Genomic DNA, 20,706 nt, shown 5'->3' with positions numbered 1-20,706 from the left:
GATCAAAAAAGAGGAATCGCCTCAAACCAAAAATTTTAGAAAAATTATTGTTGAATAAAAATCAATTAAATTTCCCATATTCTGTCCAAGTTGCACAAGCATACATCGTCCTATTTACACCAGCACTTTCCCTGAGCCCATGCCAGCTAGGTGATGCTGGGAGTTTACTTCTTCTTGGACACACCCACAGTGCGGCCACGGCGCCCGGTGGTCTTGGTGTGCTGACCACGCACACGCAGGCTGGAAGAGGAGAGACAGGATGTTAAAGATGACCATGTTAGAGACCACAGCCAACACCTCAGTGCTCGGCTCACCCCCAGAAGTGTCTGAGACCACGATGGGCTCTGATCTTCTTCAGCCTCTCCAGGTCTTCTCTCAGTTTGTTGTCGAGGCCGTTAGCCAGCACCTGGAAGCAGCGCGTGGTCGTCAGTGTACAATTTACCAGAACCACCATTTTCTTGCATGTCAACACGTCAGAAATCAACGTTCACCCACCTGACTGAATTTACCATCCTTGACGTCCTTCTGCCTGTTTAGGAACCAGTCTGGGATTTTGTACTGGCGAGGGTTCTGCATGATGGTGACCACACGCTCCACCTGCAACCAGGACCCACAGCGTGAGGTTACTTTGGGGATCCATGGGTCAGGAAGGCCGAACACTAACCTCAGCTTAACAATTTGGTTCGGGGCAAGATTTTTCCAACAAAATACCACCGGTGTTGTTGGTGGGTTATTGTACAATACAGCGAGTAGGGCTCCATTGAGTCCACAGTCCAAGTACCACAATAAACACCAAAGCCAATGACACCACTAGTCATTTAGTCCCAATAAGAAATCAACAAACAAGTCTCTTTTCCATCCAACCTCCACAAGATGGCGGCTTCAAATACTGCTCTAGTCCATCAGCCACACTGGCAAGCACTGAGATTTCATTGTGGCCGCACATCGTCGACGGCCAATCAGGAGGGGGCTGCTATTGTGGATGTAAGCGGCTCGTTCCAATGGATACACGTCACCGTGTTTAGCCATGTTTTTTTTTCAACTTGTTTTCCTTCTTTCATTGCCTTGTTGCTTGGCTCTTCAAACTACCCGCGTCTTTAAACACCCGCTTCCTTCGTCGTCTGCATGGGTGACGCACGCTCGGTCACAGACCTAGTGGATGTACCTGAAGGTACATCCACTAGCCCAACATCCTAGTCAAGGGAGACGCAATGGTCCTGTCAGATAAGAGTGCTAAATCACCAACCATGGAAGATGTCCACAAGTTCTTGGTGTGAATCCCCCTCCTCACCATCTCCCCCAATGAGATTGTTCAATAGAGGTTCCTTCATCCGTGTTAGTCATATATCATTTGCTTAAGTGAATGGAAAAACGAATTATGTTGCATAATCAGTCACCTCCAACGTTGTCTTGTGAGAACTACTTTTACCAAATGAAAACGGCAAAGAGCTGCTCTCCTTTTAGGAACCTTTGCATGGCTTATTTCAACCCAGGCATTTAGCACAATCACTGCTAAATGCTGCTATTCACAGCTGACTATTTCCTCATCCATTTCCTGTGCTCAAAATACTGACATGCGGGCACTTATGGACTCCAAAGACGACTATGTCTAGGGACATACGGGCACTTATGGACTCCAAAGACGACTATGTCTAGGGACATGCGGGCACTTATGGACTCCAAAGACGACTATGTCTAGGGACATGCGGGCACTTATGGACTCCAAAGACGACTACATCTAAGGACATGCGGGCACTTATGGACTCCAAAGACTACGTCTAGGGACATGTCGGCACTTATGGACTCCAAAGACGAAGAGTGAGCATGTAAACGCACCAAGACGCCACCAAAGATCTTGCAAGCACTCTGCTTACCTCCTCCTCAGTCAGCTCCCCAGCCCTCTTGTTGAGGTCGATGTCCGCCTTCCTCAGGACCACGTGGGCGTAGCGCCTGCCGACACCCTGAGACAAGAACAAACAAGGGCTGCACAAACGCACGATAAAACAAGATGGCAAATCCTTGGCCCCTTATTTACCTTTATGGCAGTAATGGCGAAGGCAATCTTTCTCCTTCCATCAATGTTCGTGTTGAGAACACGTAGAATGTGCTGGAACTTCTCAGGGATGACCAGCGACTGCAAAAATAATATAGAAACAATAGTTGGTCTTAAGTGACATGGCAGCAGCCCTCACAAAGAATGGCCAGGTCAAAGTTGTCGGTGTAAAACTGTGACGCTCTTCACGATTATTAGCTGCAAACGGGACGATGAAACATCTGAGCGCACCGTGGACAACACCAATGCTGCTGTGGCTAACGACGCTACATTAGCTCCACGATAGGTGGAAGGGTTTATTAGCCAGGCGCTTGTCAAAACAGCACAACGTACAAGTCGGTATGAAAAAGGTGCTTTTGACTCTTGTCACCAAATAAAGGCGAACATTGACGACTTGTTACGGGCATCGTCGAGGACCGGCGCCGACTCGAAGACACCTTTATATATCCATTAATGACCCTTACTTGCCATCAATTCTGCGTTTGAGCGCTCACACACGATGTGCATCTTTTATAAAATGTCTAAAGAAAATAATTGATACACGCCTGCGCTATATGAGGACATACATCAATAACATGCCGGGTTGCTGGACATGGTACTCACCATCTTGGACGCTTGTTCAGCGCAGAGAGGAAGTCGGCGAGATCTCGCGACAGTTTGCCAGTGCCGAGGGCGGAAACCATTCCAGTACTTTAAATGTGTCCGACAAGAAACTAATGGCCAAGTTTACTATATGTGAAACAGCAAATTAGAACAACACTACCCAAGAGGAACAACTTGTTTAGAAGCTAGGGTAAATCATGGCTACAGGGACGATTTCCGGTAGAACTTGACTGTGTGCTTTCAATGTTGGCGTAAACCACGTGACGGACTCGCTGTACCACGTGACGGATTCGTGAAAAGGTTCAGAATTTGCCGCAATGTTTGCCTATCATTCAGCGCAATATGTATCACATGATACATGGCATGTATGGACAATAAAACATTCAGTATGTTGTACATACTATATATATTATCTTATCTTGTAGATTAATCATTTGGTGATACAATTTTTGTATCCCTGTTTTTTGTGCCCCTGCCTGCCAGTGCAGCGCGCTACCAGAGAATGAATGGAGGCGCTCTGCTTTGGAGGACACAAACACACAAAGAAGCAGCACTTTGTTGAAAAGTTGCCAAGCACGTCGTCAAGCGCACACCATCGTCATCACACCCGGCAGCATGTTCGGCTTTCCGTGGAAGAGAAAAGTTGATCAAGCTCTTTCGATGTTCCCCTCTCAGTGGCGGCTTTTGTAACACCGGAAGTACAGTGCTGTCGCTTGTGCAGCTGTTGCTCACTCGTCTTGTTCCTTCTTCTATTTTACTGAAATCATAGCGACTGGTTGTACTTGGCCGACCGTTGGGTGATTGCGTTTGGCATTTAGATTCTTCTCATGACGACAGACATCGCGGGTGTTGCCTCGAAGAGGGTTTATTTGTGTTCTCCTTTACCAGCGCTAGCATCACACGGCTATCAGCGGTGATCTTATGTAATATGGCGATAAGCGGGTGATGTCGCCGGCTTAGTTGAGTAGTGTTTCTTCTTGGAAACGTAAACACTCCGTTGGAATCTCCTAAGCTTCGTTTGTTGGACTTTTTCGAGACATGGCCATCAAGAGGATCTATATTCGCATAGCTTATGCTAGCTTTGGTAGCCTGGTTGGGCTTTCTGCTTTCCTGCTGTGGAATATTGTTTATCGTCAGCCTTGGACGGCAGCCATGGGAGGCCTCTCAGGTATGCAAACGTCGATTCATGCTCACCGTTTTAATTCGAGGCCAACATCGGCCACAGAGCCAACCCAACTTCCCTAAAGGTGCATTTTCAAGGACGTGTGTGTTAAATAGGGCGCCGACGGTGTTGCAATCGCATACACCAGAGGTAGGGAACCTATGGCTCGGGAGCCAGGTAGGGCTCTTTTGATGACTGTATCTGGCTCTCAAGCATTTCTTACCACAATAAAAATGTATTTTTGCTAACATTTTAAAGTAAACATCACAGAAATGACTGTTAAAAATAATATTAAAAATCAACAACTTTCTTATGGGGCGGCACGGTGGTCTAGGGGTTAGCGCACAGACCTCACAGCTAGGAGACCAGGGTTCAATCCCACCCTCGGGCATCTCTGTGTGGAGTTTGCATGTTCTCCCCGTGCATGCGTGGGTTTTCTCCGGGTACTCCGGTTTCCTCCCACATTCCAAAAACATGCTAAGTTAATTAGCGACTCCAAATTGTCCATAGGTATGAATGTGAGTGTGAATGGTTTTTTGTCTATATGTGCCCTGTGATTGGCTGGCGACCAGTCTAGGGTGTACCCCGCCTTACGCCCGAAGACAGCTGGGATAGGCTCCAGCACCCCCCGCGACCCTCGTGAGGAAAAGCGGTAGAAAATGAATGAATGAATGAACTTTCTTATGCATTTTAATCCGTCCATCTATTTTCTACTGCAATACGGCCGACCATATCTATCTTTCCTGATGATATTTTCCAGGTCAAACACCAAAACTCGATTATTACTGGGTAATGCGGTAGTGTACCTCGGTCATTAAGATGTAAATGTAAACTTTCCTCCTTTGGTCAAATAGTCACCTAGCTAAAGCTGCAGAACCAAGCCTTCTGACGAAGATGGCCAAAAGAATGAAATATACTGAGTACGGTGCAAAACCATGCAGCAGCAGAAGTTGTATTAATGGCAACAAGTATTTGATTTATTATTGGACACTGCGCTGCTCACGAAAGTATGCTGGCCACACCCCATTGGCGTGGGGTAGTGTGCCTGGTCTACATAATTAGAGCCCATTATATCTAAAACTGTCGGTCTTACATAAAAATGCACACATTTTATTGCATTCAATGTTTAAAAAAATGTATATGGCTCTCACAGATACACATTTTAAAATATCTGGCCTTCATGGCTCTCTTAGCCAAAAAGGTTCCCGACCCCTGGCATACACCCTTCAAGATGGAAATGGAATAAAAAAGAGAACAGAATGTCTGTGAAAGTCAACAACTGCATGAAAACAATCCTGCAAGAGGACAACTTCCATTTTGTCCTGTAGCTACAATAATGGTTTCCATCTAATAAACGCCCAACCGATTATTTAGCAGTTGGATTAAAAAAAAAAAAAAAAAAAATATATATATATATATATATATATATATATACAGTGAAGAAAATAAGTATTTGAACACCCTGCTATTTTGCTATTTCTCCCACTTAGAAATCATGGAGGGGTCTGAAATTTTCATCGTAGGTGCATGTCCACTGTGAGAGAGATAAACTAAAAAGAAAAATCCAGAAATCACAATGCATGATTTTTTAACAATTTATTTGTGTGATACAGCTGCAAATAAGTATTTGAACACCTGTGTATCATCTAGAATTCTGACCCTGAAAGACCTGTTAGTCTGCCCATTAGAAGTCCACCTGCACTCCATGTATCATCCTGAATCAGATGCACCTGTTTGAGGTCGTTAGCTGCATAAAGACACCTGTCCACCCCATACAATCAGTAAGACTTTAACTTGTAACATGGCGAAGACCAAAGAGCTGTCCAAAGACACCAGAGACAAAATTGTACACCTCCACAAGGCTGGAAAGGGCTACGGAGCAATTACCAAGCAGCTTGGTGAAAAAAGGTCCACTGTTGGAGCTATCATTAGAAAATGGAAGAAGCTAAACATGACGGTCAATCTCAATCGGAGTGGAGCCCCATGCAAGATATCACCTCGTGGGGTCTCAATGATTCTAAGAAAGGTGAGGAATCAGCCCAGAACTACACGACAGGACTTGGTCAATGACCTGAAAAGAGCTGGGACCACCGTTTCCAAGGCTACTGTAGGTAATACACTAAGACGTCATGATGTGAAATCATGCATGGCACGAAAGGTTCCCCTGCTTAAACCAGCACATGTCAAGGCCCGTCTTAAGTTTGCATATGACCATTTGGATGATACAGAGGAGTCATGGGAGAAAGTTTTATGGTCAGATGAGACCAAAATAGAACTTTTTGGTCATAATTCCAATAAGCGTGTTTGGAGGAAGAAGAATGAAGAGTACAATCCGAAGAACACCATCCCTACTGTGAAGCATGGGGGTGGTAGCATCATGCTTTGGGGGTGTTTTTCTGCACATGGGACAGGACGAGTGCACTGCATTAAAGAGAGGATGACTGGGGCCGTGTATTGTGAGATTTTGGGGAACAACCTCCTTCCCTCTGTCAGAGCATTGAAGATGGGTCGTGGCTGGGTCTTCCAACACGACAACGACCCGAAGCACACAGCCAGGAAAACCAAGGAGTGGCTCCGTAAGAAGCATATCAAGGTTCTAGCATGGCCCAGCCAGTCTCCAGACCTGAACCCAATCGAAAATCTTTGGAGGGAGCTCAAACTCCGTGTTTCTCAGCGACAGCCCAGAAACCTGACTGATCTAGAGAAGATCTGTGTGGAGGAGTGGGCCAAGATCCCTCCTGCAGTGTGTGCAAACCTGGTGAAAAACTACAGGAAACGTTTGACCTCTGTAATAGCAAACAAAGGCTACTGTACCAAATATTAACATTCATTTTCTCAGGTGTTCAAATACTTATTAGCAGCTGTATCACACAAATAAATTGTTAAAAAATCATGCATTGTGATTTCTGGATTTTTCTTTTTAGTTTATCTCTCTCACAGTGGACATGCACCTACGATGAAAATTTCAGACCCCTCCATGATTTCTAAGTGGGAGAAATAGCAAAATAGCAGGGTGTTCAAATACTTATTTTCTTCACTGTATATATATAATGTATATGTGTATATATATATATATATAATGTATATGTGTATATATATATATATATAATGTATATGTGTATATATATACATAATGTATATGTGTATATGTATATATATAATGTATATGTATATATAATGTATATGTATATATATAATGTATATGTATATATATGTATATAACAGTTGTATTTTATTACAAATACTTTAGTACAAAAGGCCCCAGTAAACATCTTATCCAGAATTATTTGATGCTGAAAATAGTAAAGGCCCTCCCCTTAATAAATGATGTGCCCATACCCAAATCTTTTGACATTTAATAATAATAAAACCACAAAAACTAATCAAAATAATTACAAATTTAAAAAATGTTTTTACTTATCTTCTATGTGAATAAAGGCCTCGTCCATAGAAAATGCCCTATCCCTAATAGAGGGTGTAATGCACTTTTTAATGTGATGTAGACTCATTATCATTATTAGAAACATTATTTTGTAATTCTGTATTTGACTCATCTTGTATGCCGATAAAGGCCCCTGCGTAGTGCATGCCTTACCCCCAATAAACGGTGTAATGCAGTTTAAAATGTGATGTGCTTTTGTGGTGGCTGTGTATTAAACAATGCCAACCTGTTGTTGACAGCCACCACTTCAATTTTATACATTGTATTTCCCTAATAAACAGCATAAAGTGCTTTTAAATGTTATGTGAACTAAAAGCATGTACAATGACAAATAATTAGTATTAGTGTCTTTTACTTCCTTTCTATGTAAATAAAGGCCTCCTGCATAATAAATACCTCACCCATAATAAATGGTATAATGCAGTTTTAAATGTGAGGTTGATTATTATTTTCATAAAGGCTTTTTGTACTTGTGTATTTCACTTAATTTAAATGTAAATAAAGGCCTACTCTATAGTGAATGCCTTACCCCTAATACTAGGTGGTATAATGCACTTGGTGGTGTAGTCAACATGTTGTTTGGGTGTTTGCCAGGCGTGTTGGCGCTCTGGGCGCTGGTCACCCACCTCATGTACCTTCAGGACTACTGGCGGACGTGGCTCAAAGGTCTCAAGCTCTTCATGGGCGTGGGCGGGATCTTCAGCGTGCTCGCCGTCATGGCCTTCGTCGCCTTCCTGACGCTGGCCATCACACAGAAGCAAAGTAAGCCACGCCCCTCCTTAACATTTGCCGCCGCCCTGTTGTGGACGTCAATTCTTGTTTTGTGTGCTGCAGACTTGAGCGACCCGAGGAGTCTGTACCTGTCCTGCGTGTGGAGCTTCATGACCCTCAAGTGGTCCTGCCTCTTGGTCTTGTACTCGCACCGGTACCGCCAGGAGTTTGCCGACATCAGCATCCTTAGCGACTTCTAGCCTGTTGATGAATGCCAAGGTGTCGTGGGAACCTAGGGAGGACACGAAGTAGTCAGCGGGAGGTGCTCTCGCTTCACTCGTACTTTCAGTCACCTCAGCCCCTTTCACACAGTCCTTTCCCCCCCATGTCGCTGTTCAGTGTGAACAGCAAGACAACCTGGCTATTTTCCATAGTATCAGAGCTGTAACAGAGGAGGGACGACGCCTGTGTGAAAGGGCATGCCGCAATGAAAACACAGTGGTGGCGTCATGACGTTATCTGCTGTGTGCTTTAGCTGGGTTCTGTGTGAAAGGCAAAGGCGGACAACTGCCGGCCGGAACTCCTGTTAGGATGCACCAACTTTGTGGCATTTTTGTGGGCGATGAGAGTGCATGACCAGCAGGGGGAGCCCTGCCCTCACATTCCACTTGGACTAAGACCTCATGAAGGGTCGACGCCATCGTTTGCACTCCACTTCTACGATGAGTTTTCAAAAGTGATTTATCTGCTATTTATATGACTGCTTCTTAGTAAATATTTAAAATGAGAAAAGATGAAGGATGTCCGCTAGTGTACTGTACAAACACTACTTCCTACTTCCATGTACAATATGTGTCGTCTCTCACAATATTAATAAAGTGACTCAGCTCCCCTACAAGTCGCGTGTGGTCAGTATTTCAGTAGTATTTACAGATACTGCTGATTTACTCCCATAGTACCCAGGCTGTAGTAACCCAATGACGTTACTGTATAACAGAATAAGATTGCTGGGATCATTCACTGGCTATTCTGTCATTTTTTCCATTCTACTACATACACATACATCATGTAATTTATATTGTAATTTTAATTTGATATTTTTATGAATTTGATATTATACTGCCTATCCTCACGAGGGTTGCGGGTTAATAGAAAATTATATAAAATATGAAATCTATTTTTTAAAAATGTGTTTTTTCATATATAAAATGTTTGAAATATCAGCTGTTTTGGCCAATTTTATAACTGTCATAAGCAAAAGTACAAAATGTAGATTTGAAAAGTGCCAGATTTCACGTTCAGTTGTACGGCAAGTTTTACGCTCCCCTTCCGTAAGCGAGTCCCATCATGCATCATCAACAGGCAAGTTGTTTCATGTAGTGCTAACTTCCTTTTGAGAACGGTACTTTGCATTCAGGTCACGCTACACATGGCGTCTTGTGTCTTTGATGCGGCGGCTTAGCTTAGCGTATGGCAGTCCATCGTATCCCATGACGGCCTCCATGCTCTTGGGACCAGTTCTATCCAGGATTTATGTGTGTGGTATACGATCATGCCATGTTAGCGCTGGAGACATTTGATGTGAAGGTTGTGAAGGTTCTCTGGGTGTTGGACGTGGCAGCGATGCGCTTCACAGCCACAGGGTAGTGTAGACTTGGTAGACGGCCATCTTGGTGTGTAGGCCGAGGTCTACACCCTCTTACGGAGGTTACCATTGGGGCTAAATAGGGCTGGGACGACGTCGATGAAAAAAAATATGTCTCTCGTCTGCACATGTCCTACAAACATACACAATGCCTTTTTTCCCACGATTGACTGTGATGCTTTAATTATCACTTTTAGCAATGAGATTCGAGTTCCGCATTCAGCGACACGCCTGCTGGTTGGCTGCTATTTTTCCAAACACTAATGACATGGTATCACGGGGTATCTGCTTGTGGAGTCACGGCAGCATGTCATTATCCTCTTTCACGTGGACCAGCCCGGAAAATACTATTAATATTATGTCTCCGCCTAACCCCCGCATCATGGCGCGTACGTCCGCATGAGCGCCGTTTGACATTGATCGAGCGGTTGGCACTTTGCGTATGCATTTCATAGTGGGAGGGGGTTAAGCTAGCACATAAATCTCGATCGTGCCGTGTCAGCACAGTGGCTTTGCCGACCTGACGACTGCGAGTATTAATTCATGTTGCCTCGTCCCGCTAGGTCAAGGGTAATTAACGCTGTCGACGGAGGAGCACTTTTACGATCAACTCTGGCTTAAAAGTATTGAGTCTATTCAATAAGCAATAAAACATGCACTTTAAGTTTGTCAAAGGTTCTAAATCGTAGTGAATGTTTACCAACACCCACTAATACATCATATTCCATGTTTACTTAAAGGTGACTTTGGCAAGGAGCAACGCTTGTGTTCATTTTAAAGTGTACGTTAAGTTTGAGCGCTAACTTTTCTTCCATGTTTAACAAAAGAGCTAAATTGTATTCGGTGTCCTTTACATCATGCCATGTATCTGCAATTAGACACACATTTCTTTTCTATTTTCATGGGTAGTCAACATCGGTATCCGTCAGGAAGGGCATCCGGAATTTAAAGGCTCAAGCCAAAAATCAGTACGCTGATCAAAAAAAGATCAGCTGTGGCGACTCGGTAATCATGAAAAGACGAAAGAAAAACAATCACATATATAAACACTTACCATCCTGTTTGGTGGTGACACCATGCTAATATTAGCATAGTAGCTTTTTTTACCCATTTTCATGGGTAGACAATTATATGAACACTTAGCATTGTCAAGTTAGCATGTTGGCATGGATAGCATGCTGACATTAGCATTGTAGCAATTTTAGCCATTTTCATAGGTAGACATTGTTAGGTGTTAGCATGCCAATGTTAACATGTTAGCATTGGTAGCAAGTTAACATGAGCATACTAGCATTTTTCTATGATTTTCATGAATATGAACATTCAATCAATTCCTCCCCCATTCCAAAAACATGCTAGGTTAATTGGCCACTCCAAATTGTCCATAGGTATGAATGTGGGTGGGAATGGCCAATTAACCAAGCATGTTTTTGGAATGGGGGAGGAAACCGGAATGCCCGGAGAAAACCCACGTATGCACGGGGAGAACATGCAAACTCCACACAGAGATGGCCGAGGGTGGAATTGATTGAATGTTCATATTCATGAAAATCATAGAAAAATGCTAGTATGCTCATGTTAATTTGCTACCAATGCTAACATGTTTATTCATCCTAACAATAATGTCTACCTATGAAAATGGCTAAAACTGCTACAATGCTAATGTCAGCATGCGCTTCATGCCAACATGCTAACTTGACAATGGTTATTTGTCTATATGTGCCCTGTGATTGGCTGGCCACCAATACAGGGTGTACCACGCCTCTCCCCCAAAGACAGCTGGGATAGGCTCCAGCACCCCTGCGACCCTCGTGAGGATAAGTGGTAGAAAATGAATGAACATAAGCATGCTAGCCTAATTATACTAACATTTTCAGCATTTTCAGAGGTAGGCCCTTATATAAACACTTAGCGCTATCCCTTCCATGGGATGTTTTCATTGTCAAGAATCAAGAATCTAAGTCTGTTGACCAAATAAATGTAGGACTACGTCCCAATGGGGGGGGGGGGGGCGCAATGGCCCTTGGTGCAGCTCTGCATCACATGTACGTATATAGTGTATTCATGTGAATTATTATTAAAACTATTTAGCATCTCAACACATTTTAGCCCCAAAGACCAATAGTGTTTTATGGCGTATGTATTGTTTTCCAATAAAATGATCACCACCAGCCATGACCACTGGATGGCACTGTGGCTTTATTTGAACAAGCCTGGTTTTTGAAGAAGATCTGCCCATCAAGGAAATCATAAAAGACAAAATCGAGAAAGCTGCAACTGAGGATATTTTTAAGGCAAAGTGTTGTGATCTATTTCTCTGTTATCTATATTATATAGTGAGCTAAGTCAAAGTGATGGCTGAGCTGGGAAGCGCTGCCGATGCATGAAAATGGAAATGGAAAAGGGGTTGTCAGTGTTGGCGCCGGATTAAAAGCCTTTTGGTGGCGCTAAGCACCCCTCCGAGGCCGACGCCGCAGAGCGTGTCCGGACAAAACACCTGACTGCTTAGGTGACAGGAGACAGATCTGTGCTGTTAAATAACCCCAAAGAAATAAATCACAAATCTACAAAAAAAAGGTGCTCTACATGAGAATGGACAGGGGCTGAGGAGCGTGCCATGTAAATGTCAATCTGGTGTCAGGTTCCCACTCCTCATGCATGACATGGCCGACTGCCGGGTCTTTGCATGACAATGGGGCCGCCTCTCGTGGCGCGCTGCCTCCTTAATGAGGCGTCTGAAAGGACAGCGGCGGCTCACCGGTGTGTGAAAATGCTGGCTGTTCTCGCCCATTTCCAAAGTCAGCTATTTTTGCTTTTCATTATCCTCCCGACAGCTGATCCCTGCTGGTCGCAGGAGGTGGAAACAAAGCACCGTGATGATGACCTGGGAGTCGGCGAGTCGCAGTCCCCCAGGGGAAGACACCAGTGGTGCTGGTGCTTCTTTTCTTTACCCTGTACTCGCTCGCAACTTAGGGTGGGAGCGTCTGAGCTCCACTACACCAACGAGGCCTCTAACAAAGGGCGTCCGAAAATGAGTGCTCCTCCTCGGTCAGGCGAGGTTTCTCCCGGCTTCTCGTGAGCTACGTGAGCCAGCCAGTAGATCATGAGCTGCCAGACACTCGTAAACACTTTTCAATTAGCTCTCCGAAGACTATTCATTTATTATTAACCCCTATACCCACTATATTAAAAAGCGGGGTTTGTTCATACAGTAGCACTTTGGGAATGTGACCAATCAGAGGAGTGGGCGTGACTGGAGGTGGGCCGTGGGGGGAATAAATTAAAACAGACTGTTTTTGTTTGTTTGTTTTGTTTGTTTTGCTTTAAAAATAATATAATTGTTTTTTCTTGGAATATTTCAACACTACGCTAAAGATGTTATGTTCCCTGATAATAATAGTTTATTTAATTTTTCATTTAGACTCTTTGTTAAAATACAACATTTTTCTCTGAATATTTGGACTTTATTGTAAAATTACAACTGTTTTCTACATTTCTGCTGGGTTTTTCCAACGATTTCAATTTTCTTATATTTTGACTTTATTTCCATAATAATATAAGTTGTCCTGAACTTCAAGAACATATTTTGTGGAATATTTTCCCTCTGTGCTATAGCAAGGAAAAATAGGATAAACAGGAAAAATAACAATTTATTACAATAATATGATGTTATTTTTCCTCATATTGCATTAGTTTCCGAAAATTACGCCTTTTTCTTGTTACATTACACTTTTTTTTTCTTTTAATGTGTTGACTTTTTTCTAAAATGAAGCTGATTTTCCTATTTTTTGGTTTTCTTATTAAATTGCATTTTAGACTGTGCCGCAAGATGGCACTGTGGACAACCCTGCACTACAACCACCAACAAGGTGATCTGCAGGCGAAGCGGTAAGCAGGCCACCTAATTAGTTGCCCCTCCACGCCAGATGGGCGCATCGCCGTCATCACCATCGCACCAGAACAACCTTGGGCACCAGGGTCTCCTTCCAGTGCATTCGTCACCACCACCAAGTCACCCATACGTCAGACCTCTTACTTCCTCGCAGAGCTGCTCTATTGTGTCTTTTTTCCAACTAGTTTTCCACCAGGACCTCATGGACCACCCAGGGTCGACGGGCGGTCCGGTTCCATTTGGTGATGCGCAAGATGGCAGAGAGGGTGGAGACGGCGGCCAGCAAGGTGCCCCAAAAGCCCAGCAGGATGCCATACAGCAGAGGTAGCGCCACGTCGAAGGGACTCTTGGTGTAGGCCGGGACGGGGGGCCGCAGCACAATGAGGTCCAGGTCTCGCCACGTCAGGTCGGACACTAACACACACGCAGGGGACATCTTTAGATAAGCTTGTTAAAAATAGCTTCTAACGGACCAGGTGATGATAGCATTCTTTCATTTTGGGGCCGTCCTGGGGAATCTGGCCGGGTGAGTGAAGTAATGAGTTGGGAGGCTGCCCACAGCCACCAAATCTAATCTGGCATCTTCTCTAAACACTTAATAGGATTTGGGGTTGAGTGAAACATTCTGCCATTTGTCATTCATCCGAGGGGGATAACCACCACTGGTGTCACTTCATAGCATCGCCGCCTGCACGCTCAGATGCGCCTTGCTGCCATTAGGCAATTTTACACCACAATGCAACAAATTAAAGCCACTTTTATCAGCCTTTAATGATCTGCGTGTCTGGCTCACTGTAATGTACTGAGAAACAGCGTGAAAAAAGAGGCAGCAAAAACTGCTCTCTGTCTGACTGTTTTTGCTGTTCTATTCTATTTGTTCTATTTATTCTATCTATCTATTCTATTTATTCTGACCTAATGTTCCAAAAATCCACCCATCCATCTGTTTTCTATGCTGCTTATCCTCACTAAGGTCACAGGGGTATGCTGGAGCCTATCCCAGCTGAGTTGAGGCGAGAGGCGGGGTAGACCCCAGACTGGTCTCCAGCCAATATCAGGGCTCCCCCCCCCAAAGTTATTTTGTTTCTTGTTTCTCATAATATTTTGACTTATTAGTATCTTTTATGCTCCCACTTTACCTGATATTAATATGACGCTATGTGTGTCAATATGTTGCTTTGCCTAAAACACAAAGATAGGTCTGCTTTCAGGGATGACTAAGGAATGGAATAAATCCATGCATCCATTTTCTATACCACTTATCCTCATTAGGGTCGAGGGGGTATGCTGGCGCCTATCCCAGCTGAGTTGGGGGGAGAGGCGGAGTACACCCTGGACTGCTGAAATTCATATTAATTCATTCATTCATTCATTTTCTACCACTTTTCCTCACGAGGGTCACAGGGGGGTGCTGGAGCCTATCCCAGCTGTCTTTGGGCGAGATGTGGGGTACACCCTGGACTGGTGGCCAGCCAATCACAGGGCACATATAGACAAACAACCATTCACACTCACATTCATACCTATGGACAATTTGGAGTCACCAATTAACCTAGCATGTTTTTGGAATGTGGGAGGAAACCGGAGTGCCCAGAGAAAACCCCCGCATGCACGGGGAGAACATGCAAACTCCACACAGAGAGATGGCCGAGGGTGGAATTGAACCCTGGTCTACTAGCTGTGAGGTCTGCGCGCTAACCACTCAATCACCGTGCCGCCCGAAATTCATATTCACATAAATCAAAAAATGATTAACCGAGTGCCAAAATAAAAGCTCCATAAATCCAAAATAAAAGCTTACAGCTCCAGTCTTGGTACACCCTTCTAAGGGTCAACTGAGCAGGTGAATCATTGTTGCATCATCAAGAAAGCCTAGCTATTTTTTTCATCTGGTGGCTGTAGTGGGACACTGCAATATGGCTCACCTCTTTTCTTCTTTCTCTTCTTGCCTTTTGGGGTTTTTCGCATCTGCTGGGACGTTAGAGAGCTGACAAACTGGTGGTAGCCTTCAACATAGCGCTCCAAGTTCAAGATTTTGTCCTGGTTGATGTTCTTGCCCACCTCTGGGGGAAAACCACTCGGTTAAAGTTGCAAAAAGTCTTGCGTTTCTGGCTAAATGAGCATGCAGCCATGCATTGTGCATCCATGCAGCGTTTTTTTTTAATGTTTTTTAACACCCCCCCCCCACCCCCCCAATGCCTTGTCTTGTCAACCCCCCTCCCAAGCCGATGAAAGGAGCAGATGGTTTCCTTGGGAGCTGGTGTCATCTTTGTCAGATCGTTTACACCTTCGTCTGCACACGTCGGACAGGCGACGTGAGCCAGGAACTGCGAAAAAAATCTGCCTCTTTAGAAGCTCCCATTACAGAGCAAAGACGTAATTACTGTACAAGCCACTGTTTAACATCTTCAAGGAGACATTCTTGACCGGCATAAAGCACTTTTTAAGATAAATAAATACAACCCAGATGACGCTCTGGTGCGCAGGGATGTGCTGCCCCCTCCTGAGGTTTGCTGTCAAGAGCGCTGTGTGGTACAAACAAAGGCAGCTCCTTTATTTGAAGCACTATTACATCAGTCGGCCCGTCGTAAAAGTAATTTAAAAGGGAAATTATCAAAGCGGCCGAGGCAAAGCACTCGTGGATAACGGAAGGCCTGGCGCCAAAGGCAATGTTTCATGGCGCCTACCGGAAAGCAGCCAAACAGTGGCGGAACTGGTGGTGGAACTGGTGGGGGTGGGGTGGGGGGTGGATACCTTTCATAACTGTCGCCAAAATGACATCAGAAGTTGAAACTGTTGTTGGAATTCACAGGATGCATTTTGGCCCAATAAAAATACAACGGCAGGCCACAAATGGCCCCCAGGCTGGTCTTTGGCCACCACTGCGCTCAACTTAATTTGTTGGACTCTTGCACAGACATACTAACGTACTAACCACTGAAAGAGTCCACACACATCCATCATTGTCTGAAGAGATGGCAACACAAGGGAGCAGCGAGATAATTGTGTCTCATCTACAGTCAAGCATGATGATAGAAGCTTCATGGTGTGTCAGGACACACGAGTGCTGCTGGAACTGGGGAACGGTGGTTCACTCGGGGAGTTGAATTCGATCATGGAGCAGAAAATGGGCCACATTGGCAGTTTTTATGACTATAACTTGCTAAGAAGCATACACATTGGACTTTAAGAGTAATCTGAGTATAGCTTGAATAGCAGAATAGATGTATTATCCACTGAAAATGAGTCAAATTGCCATTATTGTCTAAATAGCTGACAACATAAGTTAGTACACTTCACTACAAACATGTTCAAGATGTCTGAATTCATGTTTCCTCTTAATGTACCACAGTGCAGACAGCACAAATGCAGCCCCAGACTGACAAAGTACTATACTTCTACCACCATGCTGTAAAAGACAATTGCCTTGTGTCTACACTATAGAAGTCAAAGCAAGCATGGGTGGACTTCATAGAGTAGTCAGTGCCCAGCTTGTGTAGTGGTATAGTAGCGAGTAGCTAGATACTATATACAGATGCTATATACGGCCAAGTATACGGCCAAGCTTGGTGGTGGTAGTGCCACCATTTGTGGGGCTTCCTGATAGGGACACCAAACACACTTTGGTCATATATTCTTATATTTTGGTCATACTTCTTTTGTGAATGGCAACTACAATTCATGTTTCCCCCACAATGAACCATGGCTGCCCCAGTCCCAGCAGCACTCGTGCAGTCCTTGTAAGCTGACCGTAGGCAAGAAAGAACTATCGTGCTACACTCTTGTGTTAGAATTCATGTTTCCCTCCTCAGTGAACCATGGCTCCCTCAGTCCCAGCAGTACTTATGCAGCCCCTGCAAGCAGACTTTAAGCAAAACAGAACTATCATGCTACTCTCTTGTATAGGAATGCATGTTTCGCCCTCAGTGAACCACAGCTCCCGCAGTCCTGGCAGGACTGTGCAGCCACTATAAGTTGACTGTAGTCCCAGGAGCACTCATGCAGCCTCTGCAAGATGACTGTTGGCAAGACAGAACTATCGTGCTACTCTCGTGTTGGAATTCATGTCCCCCTTTGACCCCCAGTGAATAGACAATAATGGCTGTGTTGACCCATTTATAGTGGATGGTAAATCTCTCTCTCTATACATATATAGTACATATATATACTACTATACCAGCTGTACACTGACCACTCTAAAGTACTTCCAAGTTGACTTTCTATAGTATAATCATAGTAATAATACATTTAATTTGTGTAGCGCTTTTCAAGGTACAGCCAGATAAAAACATTATAAAGCTAAATAACAAACAGAGCAGAAAGGCACAGGAGATACGTATATACTGTCATTAAAATGCTACTGTAGATCAAGTAAAACTTACCGAGGGCAATGTCTGGTCTGCCGATGTGATGCAAGGCCCGAGAGAGGCGGTCGTAGTACATCTGCGAACCATACTTCTCCAGCCAGGTTGTCAGGTCCGCCCGGCACTGAGCTTCGCCGTCTGGTAGAGCACAAACCACAAGGCGGTTAATCGTTCCAGACCCGACGACAAGGATTTTTCACGAAGGGAATATTTTCATACATAGAAACCTCTTTCCGACCTTCTAAATACATTTTTAACATAATTAGAACCCTCTAGAGATGAGATAACGCCCCTATCCTCCTCCTGTTAGAGAAAATAAGCTTGTGTGTGTTGCTGTGTTGTTAATATGTACGGCTTCTGGGAAGCTGAGTGGGAGGCAGACACGAAGTGACGTTGGTGTTCAGAGTTGAGTTTTAGGTTTTGTTTTGGGGATTGTTGTGCCTGTTGTGAAATCATTCAAACCTGCAATAAAAGCCTGCTGTTCCAGTGATCAAGTCTGGTGCTTGTGTGTCTCCCCCAACATTCCAGTAAGATTATTGACACCTCGTGACCAGTGTAGAATACTACATATCATCACAGTGTCTTTGAATGCATCTTTTGAATGCATTATGTTTGTATTTCAGTTCATTTTGCAAATGAAAATGATTAATGTAGGCAAAAACATATTTATAATTTGCTTAAATACGCATTTGTTGGCTACTAATAGACCGTAAACAAACAGAAAAACAGCACTATTTATTAATGAATATATTTTTGGAGAAAGCGTGAAGGTGTAAAACTGAAAGTTGAGGGTTTGAGGGATCTGTTTTACTATTACCACTGCTTAACATCTTTTTACACTTGAAATGTTAACAACTGGAGATGAGTGAGGCCTGCGACAACTGAGGCATACCTGGGTGCAAACCACATTACATTTAAGTAGAAAATGGGCTTAACTTCTTTCTACACATATTCACAAAAACAGATTATAGCTATTTCCAATGCGCAAAGGTGAGATGCATGAAGAGACCAGATGCCGACCTTCAAGTGAGGTGGTGTCTCTCTTGGCGCGAGGCTTGGCGGGGAGCGGATTGTTTTCCAGTGAGAGGCGTTCGACATGCTGAAAAACGTTTTCCTCGGGATTGGAGAGGGCGACCAGGAGTTCCTTGCACTCGGAGGAAGTCAGCAGCTCCACCAAGCGCTCCAGCTGGTGGACGCCGATGTCTTCCGCCACTACGGAGCCACGTCATTTGACAACATTAATTTAGACCGTCTGGAGGACGTCGAAAGCGCCATCAGCAAGCAAACATATTTTGGTTTCAGTTTCAACTCTCATTAGCATGCAAGCTTGCTGACACCTGCTCTCACCTGTGTCCTCTTCATCCTCCTTCAGCGGCAAACTTGGACTCACAAGGAGCAGCAAGAACACCAATTCCCATACTGGCATGTCAACTGCAGCAGTAAAAACAAATGTGAAAGTATCACTGTACACCTTGCTGCCTCTGATCAAAATGACTGCAATACTCACTGAGAAATGAAGAGGGAAACCCCCTAAATGTGACATTTATTAAATAAAATTAATGTAATGAGTTTACTGAAATCAGAAATCAGCTACTTGTACTATTGTGGTAAAAATTGTATTGTATACTGTTTTATTAATTATGTATTCATACAATTTTAAAAGGACAAGTTCTATTATTTTTATATCTAAAATAAAAAAATATATTATCTTAAATATGTTTGTGTTAGAAAGGTCACTTGAATACTGCATGATAAATCATTTTTTAAATTCCTATCTTTTATATAGTCTAGGGAAAAATATTAGTAATGAAATGGAATGTTATTAAATGTAACCTCAATTTAAATAATGGTCTCACTTTTCATTATTATTCAATACATTATTTTTTAAAGGTATTTTTAAATCTTGTATAACAATGAAATCGGATATAATTCAATGTATCCTCAATTTTAATAGTCATTTGAATTGTTTTATAGATTTGATACAGTAACACACAAAAAGTAATAATAAACGAATTGATAAATACTAATGAATGTACTACAGTAAATTGTAAAAAAAAAAATACATGTTAGGTGAAATATTAATAATGTCGATAATAAAGTGGACTAAAATGGAAGCAACAGCTTTTTAAAGACCCTTTACTTGTCAACCGCCACTCATCGATCACATCTGGGCTCGACTCTTTGACCTGACCAGTTAGTAGCTTCACCTGTACCATCCTTCCAGGTCAACATTAAATGTCACTTTGGTGGAATAGGTTAAAAAAACACATTAATACATTACGTTTTTATGACAATCATCGTACATGCTACATACGCACAACACACATCCGATAGTTTATCATAGCCGCATATTAGCTTTAGCCTAAGCCTATTAGCTAACGGGCTACAAGTTAAACTGGCTAATGGTGTACGTGGGCGGGCGTTTAACAGCATGACGATGTGTTTTGACTATTATTTTCAGTTTCCGTTTGACTTAATTCAACTACCAGTCCTCAACTACCAGTCCTCAACTATGCGTTCAAGTACCTACCACCAAGTGTCGCCAAAGCCCCGCAACTTCTTGTGTACCTGACGCGTAACCGCCCTGCTAGCCAAACAAAGAGGAGTTACGTCATGAGAGCTGAGAGATGACGTCAAAATGACGTTTGACAGCAGCCAAACGTCGTCTAAAAAGTCCATAACGTATAAAGTTCATGTTTTATTACCTCGTTGTCGCTATTTGTTTTGTGGTATTATTATTATAAAGCCCCGTTTTGAGTTACCTGCTGCGTCATTGCTGTTTGTTTTCAAGTATAGGGTGGGCGGGTCGATACACATATTGTATATAATATTGA

General features: G+C 43.4%; 1 protein-coding gene across 5 annotated transcripts; it reads right to left on the bottom strand.

Moving 5' to 3' along the window:
- Nucleotides 1–29: 29 nt before the first annotated feature.
- Nucleotides 30–20,449, bottom strand: LOC131104113 (small ribosomal subunit protein uS13). 5 transcript variants are annotated; one of them, XM_058050913.1, is made up of 12 exons: nt 20,403–20,449; nt 19,220–19,303; nt 18,893–19,084; nt 17,891–18,010; nt 15,434–15,571; nt 8,121–8,263; nt 7,887–8,000; nt 2,036–2,134; nt 1,875–1,961; nt 496–597; nt 315–406; nt 30–240 (listed from the first exon to the last, which is right to left on the bottom strand). In XM_058050913.1, exons 2-12 carry the CDS (start codon nt 19,296–19,298, stop codon nt 165–167), a joined length of 1,242 nt encoding a protein of 413 aa, XP_057906896.1. In that variant the 5' UTR covers nt 19,299–19,303; nt 20,403–20,449; the 3' UTR covers nt 30–164. The 5 variants fall into 5 exon arrangements, with proteins under 5 accessions (XP_057906896.1, XP_057906894.1, XP_057906897.1 ...); XM_058050911.1 differs by lacking the exon at nt 20,403–20,449 and adding an exon at nt 20,013–20,103; XM_058050914.1 differs by lacking the exons at nt 15,434–15,571; nt 20,403–20,449 and adding an exon at nt 20,013–20,103.
- Nucleotides 20,450–20,706: the final 257 nt, after the last annotated feature.

The sequence above is a fragment of the Doryrhamphus excisus genome, chromosome 16 (genome assembly GCF_030265055.1).
Source record: "Doryrhamphus excisus isolate RoL2022-K1 chromosome 16, RoL_Dexc_1.0, whole genome shotgun sequence".
Lineage (NCBI taxonomy): Eukaryota > Metazoa > Chordata > Actinopteri > Syngnathiformes > Syngnathidae > Doryrhamphus > Doryrhamphus excisus.
The sequence above is the reverse complement of the archived record's forward strand: the minus strand, read 5'-3'. Positions and strand labels throughout refer to the sequence as shown.

Coding starts and splice junctions, on each gene's coding strand:
- LOC131104113 (XM_058050911.1), bottom strand. CDS start 20,088: ATGGTACAGGTGAAGCTACTAACTGGTCAGGTCAAAGAGTCGAGCCCA. Junction 8,001..8,120: donor AAGCTCCACACGCAGGACAG/GTACAGACTCCT, acceptor TGTGATGGCCAG/CGTCAGGAAGGCGACGAAGG. Junction 1,962..2,035: donor TCGCCATTACTGCCATAAAG/GTAAATAAGGGG, acceptor TTCTTGTCTCAG/GGTGTCGGCAGGCGCTACGC.